The sequence below is a fragment of the Nipponia nippon genome, unplaced genomic scaffold (assembly GCF_047370975.1).
Source record: "Nipponia nippon isolate SJK-2023a ecotype South Korea unplaced genomic scaffold, ASM4737097v1 scaffold_3, whole genome shotgun sequence".
Lineage (NCBI taxonomy): Eukaryota > Metazoa > Chordata > Aves > Pelecaniformes > Threskiornithidae > Nipponia > Nipponia nippon.
In genome coordinates, this window is record NW_028262347.1 from 121,571,642 (window position 1) to 121,599,131 (window position 27,490).

General features: G+C 42.9%; 1 protein-coding gene and 1 long non-coding RNA gene across 13 annotated transcripts in view; one reads left to right on the top strand and one right to left on the bottom strand.

Moving 5' to 3' along the window:
• The window catches only part of TACC2 (transforming acidic coiled-coil containing protein 2), a 151,196-nt gene that overhangs the window by 29,762 nt on the left and 93,944 nt on the right, over positions 1-27,490 (top strand). For all 12 annotated transcript variants that reach the window (XM_087765012.1, XM_087765020.1, XM_087765023.1 and 9 more), the window contains 2 exons: positions 94-266; positions 10,873-16,656. In XM_087765012.1, the coding sequence (XP_087621138.1) occupies positions 94-266; positions 10,873-16,656 (5,957 nt within the window). The remainder of the gene's footprint in view (positions 1-93; positions 267-10,872; positions 16,657-27,490) is intronic.
• Positions 177-27,241, bottom strand: LOC148054879 (uncharacterized). The gene is made up of 4 exons (XR_015706400.1): positions 27,008-27,241; positions 26,687-26,885; positions 3,352-3,455; positions 177-259 (listed from the first exon to the last, which is right to left on the bottom strand). It is a non-coding gene; the product is annotated as an uncharacterized LOC148054879 (long non-coding RNA).

The window sequence follows — 27,490 nt, forward strand, 5'->3', positions numbered from 1 at the left end:
TCAGAACAGAACTCCTTAAGCTTATGTATTCTCCAAAATTTCCTGTACTCTAAAATAGCAGTAGCTATTTAAACTATTCTTTTTTCATTCTAGAGCGCTCCACAAGATTCAGAATTAGGCCAACCTCTGGGTAATGGGCACAGTTTAAAAAGGAGCCCTCAGGAAAACAGCGTAGAAAGATCTGGAGGTCAGGACATCTCAGATCTTCTTCCTGCTGCTGTGCCACTGGCTGAGAGCACATCCCCATCAATTCCAGCACCTACAAGGTAAGAAATTAAGTTTATTCCTGTTAATAGAATTGAAGCCCTGCTGCTGTTGATAGTTGGGGGTTGTTTGTTAAGTTTCTGTTCTTGTGTAACTGATTTTCAAAATCCTGATGGGTGATGATGCAGTCTTCAAAATAACCTGGCAAAACAAGGCTACTTACTGTTTACCAAACTGACTTTCTCGCCTTACTGCATAGCTATAAACAAGACGCCAGCTGTTGTAGTAACCCTTGACCTAAACTTCCTATGCTTTCTGCTCATACTAATAAACTCTTATCTGAGACAGAGAAATATTGAAGAGTCTTTTGTAGTCATATATGATTGTGAAGCGAGATGTAATTGTAAACAATTGCAAAATGCCATGCTCAGCTCTGTATAACAATCCTATTAAAAAGTACCAACGCAGCTAATATTTACTAGCACTGTACTCTTCTAAATGTCTTAAAATTCACCTGATTGAATAAATAGTACCACTTTAAGAGTTAAGGTATTCTTCAGTGCTATTAAGGATGGCAAAAGGTAACATAATCTGGATTTTATTAAATACCCCAAAGGGAATGTTTTGTCTGAAGCATTAATACTTTTTACTTGAATACTTGAATTTTCCGATGGTACTAGGGTTTTCATCTGCTGCAATGAAGAAATTATCTAATGCCAGTATGATTTTACCATAGGGCTGAATACTTTCCTGGTCATCAGTGTTACCTGGGGTAGAATGATAGATACAGCTTAGAAGGGGTAGCAGTAACTTGCTGATAAATGCGTAGGATTTTTAGGCTGTGGGCACCTTTTTAAGTGTTTGCATTAACTTTCTTTAAGATTGGAGAATTCACTGCAAAAAGGTTGGCTGCACCCTTTTCAAGGGGAGTTTGTGTGATTTGGGCCTTTTCCTGTTTCCACCAACCCTGGCTGCCATTTCTGATTGCCACTGTCTTTGAAAGACGTAAACTTGAGAAATGAAAAACAAGAACAAACAGTAGTCAATTAAAATATTTCAAATGCTGTTAATGTTATCCCAGGCAAGAAACTCTTCTTCTGCTTTTTTTAGTACGAAATTATGAAAATTAAGCATTTCTTTACTGAGAGGATGGTCAAACACTGGAACAGGCTTCCTAGAGAGGTGGTCGATGCCCCGTGCCTCTCAGTGTTTAAGAGGCATTTGGACAACGCCCTTGATAACATGCTTTAACTTTTGGTCAGCTCCGAAGCAGTCAGGCAGTGGGACGAGATGATCGTTGTAGGTCCCTTCCAATATTCTATTCTATTCTATTCTATTCTATTCTATTCTATTCTATTCTATTCTATTCTATTCTATTCTATTCTATTTTAAAATTATTGATGTCATGCAATAGTTCGTGGCAGTTTAAGTCCAAATGCAGGTATTAAGTAAGACCATAATTCATTATGTCAGGGAAATTTCAGGGAAACTTAGAGACAAGACATAATTTATAATGTCTTACCAAGAAAAAGCAGGTGACTTTCTGGAAGGGATAGTTTGGCTGTGCTATGGAGCTCTTACAGTTCAGTCGGTTGTCATACTTCAGTACACACACAGGAAGATATTTACTATTAGTTCTATTTGTTCTGACTGCCACTAGCACATCTTAATTATTTACTGAAAATAATAAATTCTCAGCAAGACGAAGACTTCAAAGTCAATTTACAATGATAAAGATATTTAGGCTTAAAGTTTAAAGTCAGGAAAGGCTGCACACCTTTCCTAGAGATGTATGACTATTTCTCTTCCAACGTGGCATCACTGTACTATCTAGCACCAGGTCTATACATAAAGCAGCTCTTTCTTAGATGAGTTCCTTATGTCTTTGAGAGGATCTCTCCACTCTCATGTCAATGAGAAAAGCCACAGGCGTCATTCACACTAGTTAGAAAAAATGGAGTTTGCAGTTGTGATGTAAACTTGGACAGGAAGAGAATTTTAGATGCATGTTTTGTTCGTATGTTATTACAGTTAACAATTACTACATGTATCCTCAAGCTTCTAGTTTCTCTCGACAGTATTGTGCGTGATCACTGTATTGTATGTGTGTGTAATGGTCAGTAACCATGCTGTCGTAGCTGAAGAAAATATAAATTTATTGTAAGCTGCTTAAAACATGATCCATTGTGATTTGTGACAATAAAATAGTCATTTTCTGGTACTCTTATCAATACGCAGGTTATATCATGGAAAGGGGGAAAGAGAGTTTTGGGGGAAATGATGGGTATTAGCAACTGTTAAACTTCATATGTAGGCCTATCATGAGTAACATTCCTAAAAATTAGAGTTGTTTGTGAAACTGCAAAATGATGGTTCTTAGACTGTGTACTTAGAACTGCAACACCCGTACACCCTCTGACTGACGACATTTGTACCAGCATCCACCTAATGCAGCGTTTGTGCCAACCACTAAGACCTGCCTTATGTACGGCCTCTATCCTGTGAATGAAGCACCAGCAGAACTCACCTCGGGGGGCTTAAATTATATTTGTTCTTCTTGTTTCTCAAAAAGCATCTCTACAATTACTTTCTTGTCCGCATTTTGAGGAAGATACCTACACAACTTTGTGCAATGGCTGCCTATACAGACCCTTCTACCTAGCTACCAGGAAGCTGGCAGGGACAGTAACATCGTGAAACACTCAAAATGGAAAATGTGCTTTCAACTCCCTGACTAACTCCCAGGAATGAACCTTATCAAAGCAATTAATCTTTCTAAATTTCATTTTCTGCACCTGTAAAATGGGTATAGAATATTCACAGTGTAGTATGTTAAAGAGTAAGAGTTCTTAGATGTTGCCAGAAAGCAGCAAGAAGTATGTGGAGATTTAAACTTTCTGACATTCTTGCTCCCATTCATTTGTGGAAATGTAAAGAACTCATGTACCCCAAATCAGAGGGCCCCATATAAGAGTCTGGAGGAAATAGCTTTCCATGACTTCTGTGATGTTTGGTTCATTTTTAAAATTCAAAATGTATAAAATCAAGGAGGGGGCTTTGGGGGAGGGGAGGTTGTTTCACCCTGGTCAGCAATATCTTCCTCTACTTCTGTCTCCAAGAAAAATAATAGTAGGTGGTAAGTCATACCAAGCAGCCAGGAATGAAACTGTATTCGTCCATGCAGCAGGATTCTGTCGCTCTCACCCAATCTGGTGAAAACCATTCTTGATGAAGTGTGTGTGCAGTCGCAGCTAGGAAAGAAAAGGATAAAATTTTGGCGTTTTTTTGGTGGCATGAAGAAGGAAGTGTCAGCTTCAAGTTCCTCTAGCCACTCAAATGTGGGAAACCATTTAATACAGCCTGCAGATGGATCTGTATCACTCTCAGTACTGGAAGGACATGGTAAACTTCTCAGAGACTCACCACAGAGAGTCTCTCATCTCAGAGACTCATACAGACTTGTATCTTCATCCTGTGGGCAAGGTTGGGCAATCCTGCCATTGAAGGGAAACAAAGCTACAAGGTCGTGGCTGAAGATGTCACCGTGGCTTTTAACACAACAAGGAATGGCCTGTCTTACTGGTGGAATCTCCCTTGAGAATTCAGAAATCTATTAAATGTGTTGCAAAACTTATATGCTGACTTTGGTGTACTGGGACAGAGCAAAATTTAACCCTCAAGTTATTGTATCCATGCTATTCTTTTTCAAAACCTGCCATTGTTTGTACTGATGCTTTAGCATACCGTAGGACTCACAACAGCAGGTTTTCAAAGTGTTTCTTTTTTAATCTCAAAGTAGCAAGTATCTCTCTTCTTCCTACTCTAGTGGTGGTAGAGATAACTGGTTAACGGAGTCTGATTTGAAGCCCGAAGTCATCCAACGAGGAAGTGGGCCAGATCATTTTCTCTCTGCGGGTCTGGATTTTAGTGGAGGCACAAGTTCAGGCTCCAGCTGTACGCAGGTAGAGGAGCACTAAGGATGAATGTAAAAATAGCAAACACTGGAGCCGAGGTGCGGTGCGCGATGGTTTACATTAGTGTCAGCAATTCTTGAATGTGGCCTTTTGGAAGACTGTGCTAACTGAAGAAGCAAGTAGTTACACACTGGTGCGGTTTGAAACAATGGACTGAGTACAGCTAATTAGAACAAGGCTACGCTGTCAGCCGCCCAGCACAGTAAGCTGTCCAAACTGGTGTTAGAATGGGCCAGCGGTAGTAAGGGAGACTGTGGGGTGGGGTCTCTTATCTTGGGTTTTGAATATTTGTGGTTTGGCTGCAGCAAATGCAGTCTTGCTTTTTTTTTTTTTTTTTTTTTTTTTAATATTAGCATAGGTAGTTCTATACTGTTCTGTGACCAATTTGCATTTTTTAAAACGGCATTGCTCAAAAATGGCATAGCTGCAGTTCTTTAGGGGTTCCTTTTCAAAATGGGAGTACTGAGAGCACTTAGACTTATATTCTAGCTGGCTAAAACAGCTTTACACTTAAGCATGCAAAATTATGACTCTTGTGAGATGAATGTTACATGGATGAGTCAGCTTGAAGGGATTCATAAGATTCTTGTTTGAGGAAACTTATTAGATGGGCAGGAGCTCAGGCAATTACTTTTTATTTAGCTTTACTCCTGAAAGTGCTGGCACATGCCAGTTTTGGGTGGCTTCTAAGTTATATCCTGCCAAAACAGAAACAAAGACAATTAACAGAACTCTTTGAAGTTTCAGATTCCAGGTTGTTTATTTTTAACTCGCTCCCATATGCTGCATTGAACGCATCTTTTCCACCCTGAAGTGAACTCTTACAGTCTTAAGGGCATATGACCTGCCATCTTCAGATGGAGGATCTCTGTGCGGAAAACTACCACGTTTGCTTTTTTCCAGTCTTCTGGGTGGCCTTCTTCCATCCTCCACAAATTCTCGGAAATTGTTTCAGTCACTTTTAAATTCTTATGTTTTGGAATTCAAAACATCTGTGACTCTTATTTTAAAATATTCTGTTTCAGTCCAAGTTTTTTACCTGTTTCTCACTAGTCCTGTATGCTGAAAAGTAACACCGTCAGCAATTAATCTGTAAACTTTCCGTGTGAAATAAAAATGCTGAAGAACTAGAATAGCTAGCAAGCCTCAGGCTTGCCAGCATTGGTGTCTGCACAAGATGTAACCATTCTCCTGGTGCACACACGGAGGAAAACGCCTGGGGAATCCTTAGCTGGACAACTCTACCCCCAAGAAGCAATTTTTCCTGCAGGTTTAGGAAGAAGCAAATACAGCAGTTTAAAAGGTACACACCCAGAAGTAGTTCAAGGGAATGAGCACTCTTTGTGGATGAACTTGGCTGCTTTCCCACCTCCAGCGCTGCGGACAGATCCTGTGGGACCCCCAGAGCCGCTGCAGAACGGCAGGCTGAGGCTGCCACACATCCTGCGGGACCATCCGTTCCCTGCCATGCTTCCTGCTGACTCTCTCCATATCTGGGATGGAGACCAGGAGCCGGTTGTGGAACTGGAACTGAAGATCTGGCCGTGTTTGCTTGCTGCAGCAGTAGTACAGCTTACTTTTTAAATGTTAGAATAATTTAGTTCGGTCATACTTAAAACATTGCAGGCCCTGCATTTTATTCTGTGTATGGAAGGAGGAGGTGAAAAGTGATTGGGGGTGGGGGGAGAAGGGGAGGACGGTTCCCAGGAGGATCATATAGATCATTATTCCTGCTTCACTTTTTCCTGAAAGCTTAGATATACAGAGAGGGTGGGGGAAGCTGGCTGCTGTTAGCAGCCCTTTAGCGATGATGGATTTCTCATGTGTTTGTTTACACTGAAAAGTTGAAATAGTGACTTGCTCTGCCTCTAAAACTCAGACTTTTTTTTTAAAGGGAATGTAGAAATTATTTCCATGTTCCTAATTAACTTTCAGTACCTCTTAGGGACAGATTAAAGGGCAGGATTCTTTAAGTTAACTCAAGTCCTCCAGTACAGCGTGTCCAAATGTGTAAACTCAAAATGTAGATGCTGATCTCTCGTGTGTCAGGGGAAACAGAACAGAAACATTTGAGAAGCAGCTATGCGTGTGCCATGGTTGCAGAGCTGGCTGTGCATTTGTCCCCTTCAGTGCTTTCTAAATTCATCCTCAGATTTCAGGCTCTTGCACTCCTGGGAATAGAACCACTCGGGCTCTGAGTTACATCAGCATGGATAGCAAGCGTATGTGACCTCTGGGTTTCATAGGCTTCAGCACTTGGTGTTTTTCCCTCGCAAGTGTGACTGAGTTGGAAAGGCTGCCTGTCCTTTCAACAACTACTGCATGGTTTAGAAGGAAAGCAAAGGAATAAGAAAGGGAGATTTTAGATTATCTACGATTTTCTGTTGTTCCATCATCATTTCCTATCGTTTATCAAGCAGGCTTAACATCTTCGGGCATCTCTACCCTCCACCCCCCCCTCAGACAGTAAACACCAGTGAGAGAGCTTTTGTCTAGCTGCTGCTGGTTTTATCTTCTGTCCCCTTGCCTTTGCTATGGGTGGCAACACAGAGTAATGGAAGTTGCGACTTCAAGTGTTAATGGCTGGTAGACAGGATATGGCTCTTAATCGAGAAGTATTTATGGGAGATGCACAATTAGTCATCAATTTCTTAACATTCTTTATAGATTCACACCCTAAACACAAACCAGGCAGTACTGTCCTAATAAACATCTTAGTAACTGGGCAGTACTCTTGATTTGTTCCAGGAAAATTCGAACTTGCCACAAATATATTCTGAAGGTGGAAGAGGTTAACTACAGGTATTAAAAATTAATTGGTAAATTAGCAATGTGCTTCCAAACAAGCAATTTCTCAGTAATTATTTATGCAAAATAAACGCTTTAGACATATAGAGATTTAACTCATTGTTATTCAATGTTGTAACTGGAAGGATAGCATTCATATGGTCAGTATGTTAAGGCCTTGAACTTGCAAATCCTTAATTGTGTGCTTAACTTCTAAGACAAGGGAAAAGTTCCCTTTGATCACTCTTGAGTGCAGTGGGAGACTTGCATATTTCAAGTTACATATGCACCTAGGTCTTTGCATGACTGCATTTTCTTTTTTTTTTTTAACATATCATCAATTACATGCAGCAATTATTCCTAGCAAAATGACTCTTTCTGCCCTAAGCTCTACACGAACTATGAGGAGCTCCGCTGTTCTTTCATGCTTTGTCATTTGCATGTTTTGTTTTAACTATGAATGAAATTTTCCCTTAATAAGACCAAGCTAGTTCAGAGTTCAAAAAAAAAGAGATCAAGTAACCACAAAAGAGAACGCATTTTATTTTCCTGTATTTAAAAAAACCCAACTTTTAGGGTCATATCTTTATGTTGATTGTATTGAATGGGTTGTCTGAAAATACATGCTCCCTGCAGGTAATTATTAATTGCTAATGCTTTTTCACGTAGATTGGGTTTTACGCAGGGGAATTATCTTCAGCATGTGGTGTCATTTCCCTGTAGTGTTTTTCCTTTTAAAAAGAGTGGAAGCTAACGGGACTAGGTGTGACCTTAAGAGGTTATCTAGTCCATCCTTCTGCCCTAAAGCAGGATCAGCTGTGCTTAAGTCATTCCCAACAGATGTTTGTCCAACCCCAGCAGTGTCTTGCAGATAGAAAAGCAAGATTACAAAAAAATGAAAAGGAAGACGTAGGATATGTTCCCTATATAGTTTTCCTTGTTACCTACATCAGAAGGAGAAACATAAATGGAGATATCCAAATAGGTCAGTCTGGACGTATCTTGCTATGATTGGAAAATCGAACCTTTCAGTTCTCTGTTATGTCCTGAATACAACATTGAAGCAAGCTGAAGCAGCACAGATGATGAACGTGTACTACTTCATTCCAAAAGTGATAGTTTAAGTTACTGTCACAGCATGTGCCAGCACTGTCATTTTAATTCTGTTCAGCATACATTAATTACAAAGTTGACCCAATTCCTTCATCTGCTCCTGAGTAAAATGAACAGTTTTCAGCATGATCGAACGCCAGAAAAACTGTTTTAGTTGATTCATAATGCTGAATAGCTTAGTTCATAGGATTGTCATCTGCCGTTGAACCTGCCAAGTCACAGGTTTACTTTGACAAAGTTGCTACCAGTATGGCAGTAGATAGTTCATGGGTTTAGCAATTGTATTCAAGAAAACTTCACCACTTTGGATGTGTTTGGAACTGTTCGTATTTAATAGTTGCAAATAGAAGTATAATGTAACAAAGAAGTCATATCTGTAAAGATCTTAGAGAAATTTCTGTCAGCTGAAATCTGTAACATGCAAATATATAATGATGTATGGTCTGTATGATAAACATTACCAATGTTTCAATCCCAGAGTTATTACCGTGCTTTTCCTAACTCAGCTGACAAGTGGGATTAACAAATAAAGAATCAGAGGTTAAAGATAAGCGATAAGGAGAAACTGTAATTGTAGGCGGTGTTTTCTACTTTTCCCAACCCTCAGTTTCACAGAGATTAGAGGGCCACCCCCCCAACCTGCACCCATTTTTGTTCTTCCCCTGAAGACCATGTCTCTGACAGGAACATGCTTCCAGGCTGAAGAACCCTGGGCACACAGCTGCTAATGAGCAATTTAATCAGTAAGAAGATAAACCTGCAACAGGAACAAAAAGCTGGAATGGCAATTGACTCCCACTTTTCCATCCCCTCCCCAATTCAGTGTTGTGGTTTCTGCCCCTCCTCTTCTAATTAAAAGTCCCTGAGTGCAAAATTAACGTCAAATGATAAAGTCTATTCCTTCCTTAGGGAAAGCCTCCTGGCATCTCCTTGTTGTTTGTTCACGTCCCATCATGCCCCGCGTTGTCAGTGATCCAACAAACACCAGATATTGCATTGCCACCTGTGGTGTTCCCAGTCTCAGTAAGTTTTATATGGATAGGTGTCTTCAGCATGCTAGGAAAAGACAAACTTTTGGGCAAAAGAATTTTTAAAAGTTTAAATAAAATGTATTAGTGTTATAAATTAAATGTACAAACTGATGCCAAGCATTGCTGAAACTTGGTTAAACTATAAATTAATTGTATGGTACAGGTATTTTACCTTAGTTTTGAAGCTTACCCTAAATACAGGCAAATTTCAATAGCTCTTTAAAGACTAGTTCGTTTTCCATCATAATGACTGAAGGTTTTTAGGGTCTAAGACAGGCTCACCTTCAGTTTTACCTGCAGCCCTCTCATAAAGAAATTGTTGCATTGGGCAGTCCTCAGTATGAGGAGGGGATTTAACCCCACCTGGAAGTGCATTTTGTGTACTGTAGCACAGCACAAAAGCGTGGGGCTTCAATGCTGCTTCGACTGAAGGGGCGGCGTTTGTACAAACACAGACCTAAGCTGCAGGGATCCGAGAGCTGGTCACTGACTCACTTTTCGGTCAAGTCTTATGTGTGTAAAACTTGGGCAGAGAAAGAGAGAGAGGCTTCTCAGATTTCTGGAGATTACTTAAAATCCAGTCTATGCTCGGCCTTACAGAAGGTGTTTTAAGCATCTTTTATCACTCCAGTTTGTAGGGCACCTTGAATTTCTGAAATGTAGCCTGTTACTTCTGAGCTGTGGCAAAGCCCCAGTGATGGGCTCACCATGAACGAGCTCTCTCCGTGCAGTTACGGAACTAGAGCGCACTGCTGTCCCACTGAGCCCCCAGCATCGGAGACCGTGTTGTCTGTCTATCTTCCTTCGCATGGGGCGGGCAGGTGGGACATTTATTATTTCATGTTAAGTAAATGATGCCCCTTGCTCCTAGGTACAATTCCAGGTTCAGTTTTGAATTGATCTTTCACTCCATGTTCCCTAAGGCAATGAAAATATGCCCAGGCTTCCCAGGGGAGGTGAGGGAGACAACAAGGTTAACCCATTCCATCACTACAAACCTAGGTATGGAAATGGAGGTCCACACAGTGCACGTGAAAAATATTAAAAATAACTTCTCCTTCTCTGCAGTTAGTGCACCTACGTCATCTCTGCTTCCATTTATTCTACCTTATCTTTAATGGGCAGGGAGAGAGATCATACAAACAGTTATAGCTTATATGCATTGAAATCAAACACTGCAATAAAATGACCTCATAGGGTGTGTATCATTGTACGGCAGGGTGAGACCTTTGACCTTCTGGTGAGAATCGACTGTGCTGATTAGTTGGAGAAAACATGCAACAGATGGGCCCTTCTTAATCTTCTGCTACACAATAAAAGCATAGCCAGATAACAGCAATTACTGTGGATTGCACGGCCTGTAGCTTTCTGCAAAGTAGTCTCATAGAAGCAGAACTGAAAAACCTTTCTTTGAGGTACTGGTGGTTTTTCCAGTATTTTTGTCACTTTTTCCCATGTTGCTCCCTTAGACTGTTAGATGTGCGTCCGCTCTCCCCACACTTAACTAAGACAAATTTTGGAACGGTTAAATGCATGCCACGAGCACGGTGGCTGTCAGGTAAGACTGGGGACATGTTTTCCAGAGTAATGAGCGTTTAAATCACTGTAATGTATGTCTGATAGTTTAGCTCCTAAAAGCAGATTATCAGCTTCTCAGTGCATGTACTGCATGGCTTTGAAACGTCAATGGCACGAACTGTTGTTATTCTTTGCTTTATTTTCTTTATCGATGTGAAACGAATAAACATTTCCATTGTTGGCAGCATCAGTAATGAAGGCATCAGTAGCTACAGTGCTGAAGATTTATCCAATCCAAATTCAAGCATGGTGTCTTCAGAGGTGACAGGACAGAAGAACAGTATCTTGCAAGAACACGGAGGACAAACAGGCTCTGATTTCTTAAAGCAGGCTGCAGAAGCAAGAGAGAGAAGTCCGCCTACCTCAGCGCCTTTTGCGTGCGGTGCCAAAGAACATGCCACAGCAGGTCTTACAAGCAACAATGACAAGTTACCGACCTCAAATTGCAATGAAGCAGTGCCATCCCCAGGTCCAGCGAATGACAAAGAAGAAAGAATAGTGCATGCCCTATCTGTGGGCAGAGGCCCAAAATGTGACAATATTGCTGCCACTTCTATCAAAACCAATGAGAATGATCCCAGGAACCCCAGCCTGGAGCCCAGCCATCCTGCGGCAATTACAGAAATGCGAGGAGGCACACAAATGAGTTTGAGTGAATTAGGATCGCTCTGGCAGAGCGAACAGCTGGGTGGCACGAGGGAACCACATGTCAGCACGTTTCCCCAGGGTAAAGAAGCAGGAGATTATTTTACGGCTCAGGAGGCCAAGCAGGAGCGAGGAGTTTGGGAAGTAGGTCAGCCGCAGACTGTAATGCAGCAAGGTAGACAGAACACAGATGGTGGAGAGGGTCTGCTAATGAAAAAGGAAACCTTAATCCTAAATTATCCAGCAACAGGAGGCTCAGACAGTGAAAAATTTGGAGCAATTGTGAATGCTCAGGGCTTCACTGAGATCAGTGAAGTCTGTAATCTATGGATGGGGGCTGTAACAACAGCTAAAAGGGATGAGGCAAACCCAGCTCTATCTGGAAGCCAAGGGGAGCAATCGGAAGCCTGTATTTTAATGTCAGAGTTGCCTTCTAACCCTCCCAATCTCTTCCTGGTACCAAAGCCTGAAGAGCCTTCAAGGAAATATGTGCCTGGAAATGACTCTCAAGATCCAATGAGGAGTGAAGCAGTGAAAACAGCCTCTGAAAAAAACGAACCCATTTTTCAAAGAGAGCTTCAAAAGGAGGATGAGCTTGTTAGTGCCGAGCATTTCAGTCTGCCTTTATCATTTAAGCGAGAGGAAGAACAAAAACCGGCTGTCACAACTGAAAGCCCAAAAGATGAAGCCAGTAGCAATGAAATTATAAAAGCTGATGATGTGTCTAGAGAAAGCACCACACTTTCTGAAACAGAAAGCGTTATCAATCCCACCAAGGAAAATTCCCTGGTAGATAAAAGATTACTACTGGAAGAATATGCATTAAGTACTTCTCTGAGCAGATCCACAGAGCTGAATCAAAAAGAAACCGAGGTGAACGTAACAGGAGAAAAAAACAAAATCAGAACAGAGGAGGCACAAGCGAGAGAAACCAGTGAATTCCCTGAGGGGTCAAGTGGGGCAGAAGGACAACTCTTGAACTCTGTTAGTAGCCACCACCAGGACGCGGAAAATACCCACTTGGGACACAACCCCGAAGAATTCAGTCTTTGTGAAAAGACTCCAGCAGGTGACCTAAGGGAAGAAGCTGGGGAAAAGCCTCTGAATTTAGGCAGTAACTTTAAATCGCCTGAAGACAATTCTCTTGGTTGTAAAGCTGAACAACAAATGAGTAAAGAGAAAACAGCTGCCACAGATGACCTGGAGAATAAGCTCGTGGCTTCACCGCAGTTTCCAAGGGAAGAATGCCCACTGAGTTTTGATTGTTTTAACACCAAAGCAGAAGACAAAACTTTGGGCCAGCCAGGCTATAACAGGACTGAAAAGGTTTGTTTTGCTGGTGCACACAGTTCATCGCTCCTCTGCTCCAAGAACAATAATACTAAGCAGAGTAAGCAGGATGACTCCTGGGAAAAGGCTTTTGCTAGAGATACTGTGTTAGAACCTGAATGCAAAACTGAGAGTCAAGAAAAGCCTGAGAGCTATAGCAAGTCAGAAGAAAGTGCAAAAATGTCCAAACCAGAACTCGAGCTCCAGGGCTTAAATGAGTTGGCAGGGACTACGGACCGCGTGGCTGTACAAACTGAGGAGGCCTCGCGGGTTTTGGAAACCAAAGAACAGATCGGTCACATCACTGAAGTGCCTCGCAGCGATCCAGAGCAAGGACCTGCAGCTGCACAAAGCAGTGCCCTGGATGGTAACGAAAATGAGGGTATTCAACAAAAGAAGCCCCAAACTGCGGTGAAAAGTTTTGTGGAGGACAAAGATTTGGCACTGAAAAGTGAATGCAAAGCGGATGTGCTGATGCAAGCTCAGCAGGAGCAAGTGGCTGCGGAAAGTCACAGAGGAATGGAGATGGCTGGTTCAGAAACCTCCCGAGCTGTAGCCGGTACTTCAGGACTCGCTCCTCAGCAAGATCCCGTGGAGGAAGGGGGTGACAGCCACATCAGTGAAAGGAGCAGCCCCTCCGTGGGTGACACCTGCAGCGCTTCTGAGGCCCTGCGGTGCAGCGTCAGAGAACTGCAGGAAAATGCAGGTGTTCCAACTGCTCTTCCCCAGGCAAAGCAAATGGAGAAGTCAGTGTCTGTTGCTGGTGAGAGCGGCGGGGTTTCAAATACAGGACTCGAACAACAGAAGCAGCAAAGCAGTCTGACAACTGTCACAAGAGCCGACGATCAGGAACACAACGAAAGGGCTCTAAAACCTGCACGGCCATTGGACCTAAATAATCTCAGCAACATACCAGAAATACCTCTAAACATTTCAGACAGCCTCAATAAAGAATCTTCTGTGCTAGGTCTGGCACCGATCCAATGCGACTCTGACACAGCAAAAGAAAAGGACAAGGATAAAAGCGGTGCTGTGGTGTCAGAGATGTGCAGCAGCAAACACGGGCAAAATATTTCTGGTGTGACCATGCTTAATTTGCAAGATTGCAACAAGCAAAACAAAACTGATCTCAAGGCAGAAGAAAACTGCTGCAGTAAGCAAAACTCAGACAAGCCCGAGCAGGGTAATAATTCTTTGATGTCAGCTAGTCAGCATGAAGCAGCATGTCATAGCGATACGTTTTCTAAAGAATCTGACAAGAATGAACAGCCAGGCAGCGTATGCAGGATAAAGGATAATACTGGTGAAAGCCATGCTGCTGCTATAAATGCTCTTCCAGGGACACAGAATTCTGCAAGTGGCACTAACATATCACAGGCTTTGCCAAGGGATACAGAAATAGCACATACTTCTGATAATTCGGAGAAAAATGATCCTCAAATATCTCATCCAGAAACTCAAGGGGAAATGCCATTAATGGCAAAAAACTCAGAAAAGATTGAAAGTCTGACTGCTGATGGGGAAATAATCCAGAAAGATGGAAACACGGAGATAAGTTGTGAGGACAGCGCTTCTGTCACAGAAACAAGCAATATGAAAAGTGATAAAAGTCCAGGGGCACAAGGATCTCCCTCACCACTGCAGGCACACGGGGAAGTAATTCCCGCTGATAAGTCATATGAATCCAACTGCATTCAAAAGACACCAGAGGAGCCTGGTTATTGTCCAGCAAATTTTACAGCCCCCTCTACACCAACCTCTGCACTCAGCCATCGTAGCCAGCAACCTGGAAAGAATACGAACAATGGTACTGGGGGGGAATTACTAAATAATGAGCTGGAAGTTGTAGCATGCCAAAGCACCTTAGAAGGTAACTGTAATTTGCAGATTGCTGCAGGTTCTCAGGTGTCTGTGCACTTAGGTCCTTCACCCAGGGTAAATACAGGTAAACCACCAAAATCAGAAGAGAGCTCTGCGGGGAGTATGCGTGTGAATGAAAAAGGTGCTCCAGACCAAAGTTTTCAGGGTGATGGAGACAGAAGTTTAGCCCTGCCAGAGACTTTAAGTGTGTGGCAGAGTACTGGAAACTTATCACAGTTCAATTCTGAGAAGCTGAAGAAAGAGATATCTGCAATTAAATCCAAAGAAACAAAAAGTGAGGTAAACTTCAAAGAGCAGCAAAGTGACAGTTCAGCAGAGTCTCTGTTAGCTCTCCCTACTCTAGAAGGGAAGCTGCTGAGCCTTTCATCTGTTGGTAAACAAGAAGGCTGTAATGAGGAAATTGCAACCAATATCTGCATAGATGACAAGTACGGTAAGATCTTAGAGAAACCTGGGAATTCAGAAAAAATGGAAGAGCTTTCAACAGAGAATAATAACATAACCGGGGCAGAGATCAGTATTTCCGAGCAGTCTGCAGAGAACTCTGGAAGGGAGCATGAGGCTCTGACTTGCAGCTCTCTGGACATTGGCTCCAGCCTCCCAGACTTCAGGGAGCATATCAGCCAGATATTTAAAAAAACTGTCCACAGCACGCTGAGTGCTGAATTACCCCAACTTTTGTCTGAAAACCATGCAGGCTTCAAGCAGAGTCCAGCGGCCAAGGACACAGCAGAACTGTGCGGTGCTGAGAACTTTTCAGAATCAAACAAGGCGAGCGAAGGAGCTCCCGAGGGCACCTCAGAAGCAGAGGGGCAAGAGTTGTCTTTAGCTACTGAGACTGCCTGCAAAGCTGCCGAAGGCAAATCTCTGCAACAAGAAAACACAGTGGCAGAGCTGCCACCAGCCAGTCTCCAGGACACTGAGAAAAATGAGCAGCCCGGTAGCTGTTTAGAAGTGGTTCCTAGATTGGATGGCGCTACACCTGCTGAATGCGCTCCGGAAAATCTGCAAAAGCCAGCCAAAACCACTGAGCATCCAGAGAGCGGTGAGATGGAAAGAAAGGAAGGCGTGTGTGCTAGTGGCGTTGATCCTGAATCGCTAATAAGCTTAGAGATAAAGAAGCAAGGACCAGCTTCATTTGATGGGGCAGCAGCTGAGAACTTCCCTGCATGTTCTGACAGTAAGCAACAACCCACTGTAGCTGTTATCTCTACAGGCGATGTGCAGAAGAGGGACTCAGAAGATGCTGCTGCTGCAGAGGGAAATAACTTAATTACAGAGCGTAATGCAGAACCAGTTTCATCTGAAGAGGATGTAAGTCTTCCTACTGAACAGTGCCAGGATCCTAAGCCAAATGAACAGGAGAAAAGTGAGTACGGTGATGCAGATGTTGCCAAGAGCATCTCTGACATGGCAGCTTCAACACTTGTCCTGGCAGGATCTTACACTCATGAAAAATTGCCGGACAATTTTAATGTGTCACCTGGGGAAAATCAGGAGACACCCATTTGCAGCAATTTTACGCATGACATTAAGTCTCAGAATGACATGCAGATGATACAGGATGATCCAGTAAATAGGAAATGCTTGGAAACATTGGAAAATTCACAAGATGCACAGCAAGAAAACAAAGTGACCATGCATGGGTTAATAGATTACTTAAAAAATGAAGTAAGCCTGGGTGATTGCTTGCAAACTGACTCTAAACTAGAATCTAGCAATATGACTGAGGGAGATGTAAAAGAGAACAGTGACACAGTGTTAAGCACAGCAAAGACAGGTAACGAAAAATCCCGAGACATCCCTGAAACAGGTACTGCAAGGATGTTAGTCACTGGTGAAGGTGACTTAGCTGTAAACACGAGCGTCGAAGAGCAGGAGACAGACCTGTACAAAAATCTCTCTCCCACCGTTCCTGTGATGGAGCAGGGTGAGCATTCTGCATGCACAGATCTCGCTGTTGCTGAAAATCAGCCGAGCAAGATGAATTCAGAACGTGAAAGCTCACTTCAGGATGCCAAAAGAAAGCTATCACCGCTTGCATCAACTGAGCCTAAGAACCTTGACCTCAATGAACTTCAAGACATGGCTGTGGCAGGATTACCCACTGAAAGGTATTTACTTTAAATTACTATGTGAAATGGTTGTCAGGACCCTGGGGCTTGATAGGGATACAATTTTCAAGGCGGATACCCATTGTCTGGGCGGTTTGGGAGGGCATGGCACTTACTCTGTTCTTAAATTTCTATTAAATTTCTGTTGCTTCTAAATGTGAACTGTGTGGAAGAAATTCAAAATAATTTGTAAGGGCAGAGGGGTCCTGAAAGCTGAGGAGCACAATTCTTACCTGTTCCATCTGCCGGTCCAGATTCCTGCCCTTACCTGTGTGGATTTGCTTACTCTTCCCAGTGTTCACATCTTGTAGCCTAAAGTTAGGCAAACAAATAGCACTTCCTAGCCTTAAGTTAGTAGCCTTTTGCCTAAGTTTTGGTGACCCAGTTAAATGAGACCTGCAGCATTCACATGATGGATTGCAGTATTTAAAAACAAGCCTTCAGTATAACCCAGTTACTCACACTGTTAGTTGTCTAGGCCGCCCTCTTATCCTCCCGTATAATAGAATTGTATTGACAGTGCCTTTGATCACTGTGTTATTCAGTGCTTCTAATGACATGGAGTTGTTTCAGATGTGAATTCTTCTTAGCTGGGATTTGTGGAGCCTAAGAGTTGTTGAGTTTTTTTTATTTTCCAAACCAAGCAGTAACTGCTTTAATAAAGTTAAGACTTTTTTTTTTTTTTTTGTGAGTTTCTACTTTGCTGTCTGAATTCTCGGTTTGATGTGCAGTTAATTCAAAAGGATTATGATCTTAGAACAGATGCTTTCCCTTTATCTAGTCATGGCACTGCTTCCTCTGGAACCTCAGCAACTTTCTTCCACGCTGTCCCTCTCCGTCCCGTACCGGGGGAGGCAGCTGTAGCTGTAACTGCTGGGACAACAGCGGAGCAGAAGGGTACAGTGAAAAGCTGAACTATTTCAGACAACATCAATGAATGCTCTGCATAGATGGAATCTGTCTCAGTATTACCAAAAATTAGATGATACTAACTGAATAAGGAGGGAAAATGTTTCGGTGCCACATTCCTTAGAGGGTAAAATGATAAAACCATATTGTCAGTGTGAATACCTGAAGTGTTTCTGTTGTTGTGAAAACGTGGGGGAGTTCTTCCTGTTGTATGTGAGTCTGGGAGGGAGACTGAATATGGTCTGATTGTGTCAGCAGAATGTACATTAGAAGAATATTAGAAGTGTTGGACATCTGAACAGCTATATGACTTTCTCTTTAAGGATCTGTCTATAAAACGACAAGGAAATTAGACCCTGTTATTTCTCTCTGGCTCCTTGCCTTTCTTTTCTTTTCCCTTTATATGATGGGAAGCTTCACAGTGGGTAGCTTTGAAATTACCAAACAAATTGCTGGCATGGCCTGGTTCAGAAGCCTTAAGGGACTATGGGGCAGTACATGCCTATGTCTACGCATGTGTTTTCTATCAGGGCGGGTATCATACTTTAAATAAATACCTGTGGCAAGCAGGGCAGGGTTCTTGAAACAGCTGCTGGCAATTCATGGAGTAGTTGCTTAATACTTGCATATGCTTTAAGAATTCATTATCACCTGTTTTTCCAGCGTGAGGGTTTGTATCAGCAGGCAGCTGCTACTTTTGGACTGCAGCTGTAAGGGGTGTCACACACATACCAAGTGTGCATACGCACGCCGGAGATACTGCCTGCAGAGCCGTACGCGATTGCAGTATTGTAGACTTAAACACTGGGGACTCTCAGAGGTAGAGAGGAGCCTCTGCTTTTGATCAGGCTCGTTTCTTAGAGGAATATGCATTTATAATACAAAAGAGAAGTAGAAAGCATTAGTTGAGCTGGCTGGCCTGTCTTCAGTGGGTCCAACACACTGACCAGTCCAGTTTTCCTCTGAGCTTAAAACTGGTTTTGTACAGTTGAATTTCTAGCTGTATTCCATACCCTGTGTACGCCGATCACACCACTTGTTGCTGCAGAGTGGTTTCCAGTTGTTTATTGCCCTATAATCTTTACAGAGGATAAACTATTAGAGCCGTGCAAAAAAAGGTGCACATTTCTAAAAGAGGGGATTTGGGCCCGGTGGAAAGAACTCCAGGGAGCAAGAATCCTCCCCAGCTCTCAAAATAAATAGTAGTAAGAAGTATATTATATTTAGGAGAAGGAAATGGCATGGTCTGAATTATTTCAGCATTGTTTTCTCCCTGCCTCACTGCTTCTGTATAGCTCCATCTCTTACAAGATCTCTGATGTTGAAACCCCACTGAACTGCGGGTGAGGGGGCAAAGTTGTGCCATTTGACTCTTAAATCCTTCTTAGGCTTTCCTCCTGTAGAGGAAATAGAGGAATTTCTTTCCTTCGTGGCTATGGCACTGGGAGGGGGGTGGTCTTGTGATGAACAGTAGGTCCAAGAACTGTCTGCAGTGACTCCTGCCCTCACCTCCTTTAGGAGTGGGACAGTGGTCAACTAATAAGAAGAGCCTTTGTGTCTGAAGGCAATAGCACAGCATCAATAACTTCCCTTCAAATCTTCAGTAAAAAGGATAATTTTTGGAAAGGAGGCGGTGACTGAAGCATTAGCCCCACTTTCTTGTGGAAGTACAGCTGTGCTATTAGCAGAAGTAGGGAAGGGTTGGATTTTGGCAAACCTGTCTGTCAGCACTGAAAAGGAGTGAAAAATAACCCTTTCTTTGATGGTTTTGACATTTCTGTCTCTCTACTGAACCTGTGACTGAAAACCTGTGTTCATGGTGGCCACATCTGGGCATCAAAATGTCATTCTTCCCACTTACGACTGGGCATCCAGCCACTCCGTTTTGCTCTCTGAGTTTTACTTGGAAAGGAAGATCAGGACTTGAGGGTTTGGGTTTTTTTCTCCTTTTCTAATGTCTACACCCATACATCTTCATTCTTGTGCGGAGGGAGAAAGGAGGTGCATGTACATACAGGGAGTCCTCATACCTTATGCCACTGAAATGCTCCTGTTTGCATCGTGGGGTATGGCAGATGTTGAGCAGAGCATGGAACAACATTGGAAATGATGGCAAAATTTAGGGGTGTTTAGACGCGATGTAGAGTTTTTTGATAACTTCCCCCCTGTAATTCAACTGGCTGGTATGTGCAAACTGCCATTGTCTCTTGGAAAAAGGGCCGCGGGAGCTTTTTGAAGTGGAGACTATGAAGTCATTCCCAGATGTGCATACATAAGGTACAGGGAAGAGATTGCATCATTTGCTGATTTGTTGGTTTGGCAAAACACTCGGCTTATTAACAGGCCTTTGGGTGTTCCAGGGTTGTGGAGATGCTCACAGCCTCAGCTTGGGGCTGGGTGTGCTGGTGAGGGAAGAGCACAAGGAGCCGTAAACCTGCTGCAAGCAATGACACTCATTTTGTAGTAAGGTGAGGCTCTCCTCTGCACCCCTCGGCAGAACCGGTTTGCTGCACGGAGCGGCATGGGCTGTGCTGGCTGCAGTGCTGAGCAACGCACCCCATGCCTGCACCCCATGCCTGCACCGGCCTCGGATGCAGGAGGGCACTGTGCAGGCTTGGCATTCCAGAGCTTTTGGTGCTACCGACTTCTGGAGCTTATGCTGCAGAAGCGATCCTTATTCCAGCCTGTCTGTGCAAATCAATAGACCAGCTGCAGTGCTTTCATAGCTGTACTCATGCAGATGCTCATTCTTTCTCTGTGGTGCCTGAACCTTCCTTGCTTGCTGTACCTCGACCTGCTGCTCACTACATGAGTGGCACATAAAGCTAGCCATAAAGGGCGAGGAGGCTGGAGCACCATACTGCTTTGGGGACAAGTGTTCCCTCACAGTTTTGACACTGCAAGAAACTCCACCGGCAGAACCCTTTCCCAGCTACAGCATGGTATCGTAGGCGTTCTCCTATTGCTGCCGTTGGTTTTTAGAGAATGGAGAGTTCTGTTGCATTGACTTGCATCACTTACAAATCTAAACAATAGTCTTATATGGGAAGTATGTTGCAGCAGCTGGCATCAGCAAAGCTACTTGAAAAACATTCTTTATGTCCTATGCATAGATCAGACAAGATCTCTAAAGTTGGTCCAGACATACTTTTGGATTTGCTTCATGCTTTGTTCTTGCTATCAAAAATTGGCAAGTTCAATAAGTCCGAAAAGAATGTTCACTCCTTAGTAAATACTGACTTGGTCTTTTTTTGTCTGCATAACAAATACGGTATTAAGTATTTTAACAGTCCTGCTGGATGAGGTATGGAATGTAGAACTGCTTTTCAGATCAGTCAAGTGGGTTTTGAGCACTAAGGCTTTGTGTCGTTAGCATCTGAAAACAAGAGTTTGGAGTTAAAAGGAAACTTATCAAAACAGTGATTATGCAGCTTGCTTTATTTCCCTATTTTTTTTACCTTCAAAATTAACTCAGGTGTGCAGCATCTCAGGATCACAAATCAAAGGGAAAAATAGCTGCAGGTGATTTACACATAAATGAAATGCACAAAATAAATCAGGCTATTTGTCTCTCCTGTCCTTCTCCCTTTGCATCTGAATTCTTTCTCTTCATTTCCCTCCCATCTTACTGCCATTGTTATCCTCAGTAGGTGCAGCTGTTGGTACAGTTGTGCTTTTGGAGGTACAAGCAGCTCAGCCTGCAGTCCTTAACTACATTAACTGGACGGGGAGTTCTGTGGGAATTTTGTCTGTGTGAAGTCCGAGATGTTTAATTTTGGTATTTTTCTATTCGCAGAAGAGCAAAATTAAGATAACTTCACTCTTCCCCAGCAGACATCTCACATTGCTTTCTAAGAAGTGAAAGGGAGTTTTGCCATCTGCTGTAATGGATGCCACTGACCGAACTGACCACTGTTTTAGGCAGCGTCTAAGTCAGTGTGAAGTATTTAGAAAATGTTGATTTGATGGTATGCCCTGTTGTACTCAAAGCACATACCAATGGAAAACTAGGTATGCGATACTGTGCTGGTTATTTTTTTATTTTATTTACATATGCCTCTGCTACACAAAAGTACAGAAGTAAATCATCTCTGGTCCTGCCAAATTGCTGCTACTTCTTGCTGTATTGAAAACATTCTGTAACACTCTTGAGAACCTTAGCCACATATTTTTAGGGTAGGCATTGACATGGATGGATAATACATGAGCCGCTTTTTTCACACATCCTTTTATGTTTCTCAAGAAATTACATTTATTCAATCAAATATAGGCATTTGCTAAAGAAATCCAGCAAGGACACTGATACTTTGTCCAATGTCTGGACAGGCAGTTTAGCATCAATTTTTGTCTTCTTTTCTCGTTAAGTTAAAAATTACTTTCAGATTACTTTTTTTTTTCTGATTAGCTTTCCCCAGATGTTTTTTTCATCCTTGCTTCTTCCAAGTAAGCTGCCTATTTTCTCAAAATTGTTTTCGCATATCCTACAGATCCCCATATTTTCTCTATTCCAACGCTGTATCTTCTGGCTTCTTGCAAAATAGGATACCATGGAGCTAGTTCCACCGTCCCTGTTTCTAATAGAATATGCAAAGTAGGATTAGCCCCAGCTTTGAACCCTGCGGAGGGCAGCTCTGAGAACAGCAATTACAGACACAGGCATATTCTCCATGACTTGGATGTGGCTTCCTTCCAGTTTTTCTGCCTCTTGGCATGCTTGCATTGCACTAGTGCTTCTCAATAGAGACTCCTCTGGAGACATGTCTGAAGAGCCAGAACTCCCTAGTACTTGCCTCATCCTTTGCTTTCTGTTTTTCCTCCTGCTGTCTTTTATGTTGATCTCCTTGGAGCCGGTCTTACCAATATTGGTCCAGGCATGTGGAAGCCCACATGTGCATTGCTAGTAGCAGGTGGGGCTTATTTAGATATTGCTATTCCTTAACATTCGGGTATTCTGGAAAAGTCAAAAATTGTTACATGGATCTGGTTGGGCCTGTTCATCTGCATTCACCTTGACAGGTTAATTCTTATAGTAGAGTCTCTTTGGCCTATAAGAAGCTCTGCATCTCAAATTGCAGTAAGTGTAGAAATGTTAATTGCTCCAATCAAAGGCTTAATTGTTCCGGATTCTAAGGTCCCTGTGAAATGCTGAGTGCCACCATTCTGTGCTGTTGTCAAGACCCAGCCCTAGTATGGTACGTTAATCTTGTTCTCCCTGCCGAAATGTGCTTGGGATCTCCTCCCAGACTGAGCATTTCCTGAGGAACTCTTCTTTGTTCACCCAGGCTTAATCCTTCCTCTTCCCTGCTCTCCCTAGCCGGTACCTGCCCCATTCATCCATCCTCCTCAGTAAAATAAACAGCCCTCTGAAAGTGCTGTGAGACTCTGCAAGGTTGTTTCCAAAGTAATTTCACTAATTTACTTTCGTTACCTCTTGGTACATTCCTTTCAAGACAGCTGTGTGAGAGAAGGCTACGGCTGCAGCCTGCCCTTAAAGTCAGTTAATGTTGGGCCAAAATCTCTGCGCCAGTGGAGTGATATCAGCAAAGAATTTGGCCCTGAGCCTCTTAACAGATCAGCCAGGGAGAACGCTGTGCAGCCCCGTGATCCTTTTTCACCCAGACCATCCTGCAAGCACTATACTCCCAGTTATCCTGCTTTGCTTAAATAAGGGGGGTGTCTAGTTGCTTCAACTGATAAAAAAATCAAATTAGGAAAATAGGCTGTATGTAGACAAGTAGGATTTAAATGATTCATTGGCCTGCACTACCTGGTGTTTTCCAACCTCAGACCTGTAAAGCTTGGCTCCTCTTTGTAAATGATGCTCTGAAAAACACCAAGCACTTGCTTCATGAAACTGAAACTCATCAAACTGCTTTTTTATTCTTTTTCAGCCTGTTTTTCCTGGCTCCTTTGGCTAATGAAACACAAACAGTGTAATCAATAAAGCTTTTTTTTTTTAAAGGCACTCAAGAGCTTATGTAAAATCTTTGGAATTTGTTAGCATGATAACATTGTTATGCTCTCCTAGCTGATAGAAATATCAAAGCCAGCTAAGAATAACTCTGCAGCAGACAGAGAAGATTGGATTTGTTTCCTGGAATGAAAGCAAAAAGCATGTATGCATTGCTCAGTTTCTGACCACTAAGGAAAAAATTTTAGCTGTCATGAAAATAAACGGACACTTAAAACTCCCATCTCCCCTTCTTAACAGTGTCATTAAACAAGTCAAAATATAGACTTAGTTTTGCTATTTGAAAGTCTTCAAGATTTTCCACATATTCCCTTTTTTTTTTCTTTTTCTTTTTGAATGCTGTGATGGGACATGAAACTTCTGTTGCATGCAGCGTTCTTCAAATCTTGTTCTTCTGGTAGAAACTCCAAATAAACTTGGTGTGCTAGAGAAGTTACCATTGGAATTTGTGAAGCTTTGAGTCTAGCCTAGGGTTTTCTAGTAATTAGTCTTAGTAATTTGGAAATTTTCAAAATGGCACTTTGATCCTCAAAAATGTAATGGCTAACATTAAACTTTCCTTTTTTTTTCCAAAGCAGAAGGTTAAGGTAAAAGTCTGGGAGTTTAAAGAGACGGCCATACCAAAGCCTGGCCAATAAAAATTGCTGAGAATCACGCAACCTAATTTTCAACCACCACAAATGATGGTTGTGGGCCATTTGTATGTGGAAAGTGGCAATATAAATTTCAGGTGTTTGTTACAGAAGCGGCTTGGATATCTCAGCCAGGCTGAGATAATTGGGTCTGTGGTTTTGCAGAGTGGATGACTATGAACCTCTGATTAGCAAATGCAAAAGAGAAACTCCTCTTTAATTTTAAACAAACTAAAGTATATTTATACATGTTTCTTTGTCGAAAATGGCCTTAAAAATGGGCACTAAGTTTTCACAAAGAACAATTTAAAATCACACAGGCACATTTTCTTAAAGATTAGTCGCATGATGCAGCCTTATTGCTCAGAAGCAGCACAGGCATTGCTGTTTTGCCAGCTTTTTTGCAAGTTTATCACAAATATGGTAGTATTTGTATTTGCTTATAGACCAGTGCTAATCTTAATGTCAGTTTAAAGAGCTGGAGAAGAAAGAGCCTTGTTTTCATTCTTACAGGGGAAAAACTTGACAGTCTGATCTGAGTTCATCCTGTATTCTCAAAAAACAGAATGCAAATTTAAAAGAAAAACTGTGTGGGTTGAGGGTTTTTTTTTTAACATTTATTTAATGCAACGTTCTTTCCAAGCCAATTTCATGGGGTTTTCATAGTTCTTTTGAGGGCTAGCTCATTTTCCACCCCCCCACCCCCCCCAAGTCCTTTGGTTTGGCAAAAGTGACATGGTTTATGGGAAAAACCCTCGGATCGAATTCACAGGAGCTGGGCAGCGTGGGTCACCACTAGCCCCGTGGTGGCCATCAGCAGCTTTCACCAGGTGTCCAGCCACAATCTAAAATCACCCTGACCATGGAGCACGGCCAGAACGATGCGGTCTCTGACGGCATTTCTCAAGTCATAGTCCAGACCTGAAAATGCAACCTAAACTGCTGCCCTGGAATCACGCTACGTCTGAAGGTACTGAGCTCGAGTACCTTTAGTTTTTCTGTCATTCAGTTTCCCGTCTTCCTGAGCATAGGGTAAAAACGTTGCGTGCCTGAGGAGAATATTCATGTGTCGGTCCCACAGTTAGGAGCAATGTGGGATGTGGGTGAATTATATGCATGTATGTATATATATGTATGTATATGCTCTGCCTTCCAGCACCATGTGCCTATGTAATGTCAGGTAACTACAGTGTCACCACAGGAACTTCGTTGTACCTGTGTCATGAACTAGTTAGCACTGCCAAACTAAAAAGAAGATTATTTCTTTAGGGTTTCCTCCGCCCCTCAGATTGCAGCCTAACTTCTCACGTGTAGCTTGGTAAATGTTATTTTCATGGACGCGCACATATGTCGAAAAGGAGAAAGTGGGCATCTAGCAAAGATAAAATCCTTCACCCAAACGCAAAATACTGGTGTTCTTTAAAAACGTTTGGGATCTACATTAAAAAACCCCAACCGTTCCCCCCAGTGTAAGCCATCCCAACGCCTTCTGGCCTTTCCTCGAGGCTAGCTGTTCCCCGGGAGCTCGGGAAGGGCCCGGGCTCCAGCGGGGCCATCCTGCAGGATGTCTCCGCAGCACGCTCACCGCTCCCATCCAGCTCCGGCCCTCCGGAGAAATCTTTTGCAACACTTTCTGTGTCTCAGCTCTTTGATCTGCAGGCTCCCAGCCTCGGCCAGACAGCCTGTCACTGCAGGCTGACAGTCAGTCCCTGTCCTGTAATTGTCTCCCCAGCCTTGCGGGGAGGTTGCTTATCTCTTGTTTTCCTGTTGCTTTTCAGCTTGTTTCCTCTCTCCTCCCCCAAGCCTTCTATTAACGCAGATTAATTAATTCTCACAGGAAAATCAGGTAATCAAGTGCACCTTAGCACCGTGTTCCTGGAGTTACTGCGTATCAGTGTTCCTATGTTTAAGTAGCAGGGGGCGCTGGGAGGAAAGTGGAAATGTTTTTGTGACAAAGGTGGGTTGAGATTGCTTAGCAGTAGGTGAAAGGGGTTTGGTACAGCAAGAGGCTAACGAATAAACAGGGAGAGGCGTGTTATGTGAGCAAAATGATCATTTCATTCCAAAAATGCTAAATTTAGTTTTGTTAGCAGGAGCACAGCTAGTCCGTGTCCACGGCTTTGCGCCAGACTGACGTGCTGCTTGCAAAGAAAATAAAAATTTATTTTAATGAATCTTATTCTCTCCAGGGTCTCCCTCCTCCTCAGGGCTGTTATACCTGCAGAAGCTATTTGTGAAATGGTTTCCAGATGACAAAAGAGTTTAGTTCCCCCCAAAACGAGAGGGTGGCTGGATGCCTGTACCTGTATCAGAAATCACAGTAACTTTTTCCGTGCCTGGTTTCCTGCTGCTTGGGAGGCAGGGTAGGAGAGAGCTGCTCTCCCCAGAAACTGTAACACTCTGCCTGATCTTAATCCTTGCTGTCAGAGTGGGTGCTACTGGCTCCCGGTGCTGCCGCTAAGCCAACTGTCCCAGCGTATCATTCCGTAAGTGATGTTTACCCCTCCATGAGCCATACCTTGCAGCCCAGGCGATGCTGGTAGTCTACAGGTTTTTCAGCATTTTCACCCGTTGCAGTATCTGCCTTGGTCTCCGGGGGTCATTTGGTGTATTCTTCTATTTCTTCTACAGGTATCCGAATCGTTAAAAGCAGCAATGAGCGCATCCAGGGGAAATCCCTGTCATCTGCTTTCAGACTCATGGATGTGAAAGTTCTCCTGTAACACAAAATTTACCTGGGCAAAAATCTGTTCCCTCCTTTTGCTCATTAGAAAAACAATCAAGGGCTAGAAGGAGAAACAGTTCAAGAGTAAACCAAAAAAATTAAAAGAATTAATACCTTTTTACACCTGAGGCTCAGTTCTGAATGGATGCTTTGAGAGGTCCGACTGGTATCATTGCTGTACCCTAACATTAAAAGGAGATGCACAGTCCTGCTACGAGCTGGACCGAGTGCTGAAGCAGAGGGAACGCTGGTTTGTCACCCAAGCAGGCGGAGCTGGCACCGCAGCTGCGTGTCCAGGGTTTGGGCAGAGCGCACACGGGGTCAGCTGGGAAACTCTAACTCGGCTAAATTAAGTCTCTATAGCCCCAGCATTTTATCTGAAATATCTCGATGGGACATTTGGTAAGCAACGACTCTACCAACTGTCTTGCTGTGGGATAGATATTATAGACATTTAGTGCGCAGTTATGGTATGACATGTTATAAAGATGATAATGATCTCCCTGGGTAGAGACTCAATTAATCCCTCGGGTGCTGGCAGCTTGCATATGCAATGTGGTGTATCTCAATGCAAAAACTTATTTACCTGCGAAGCCA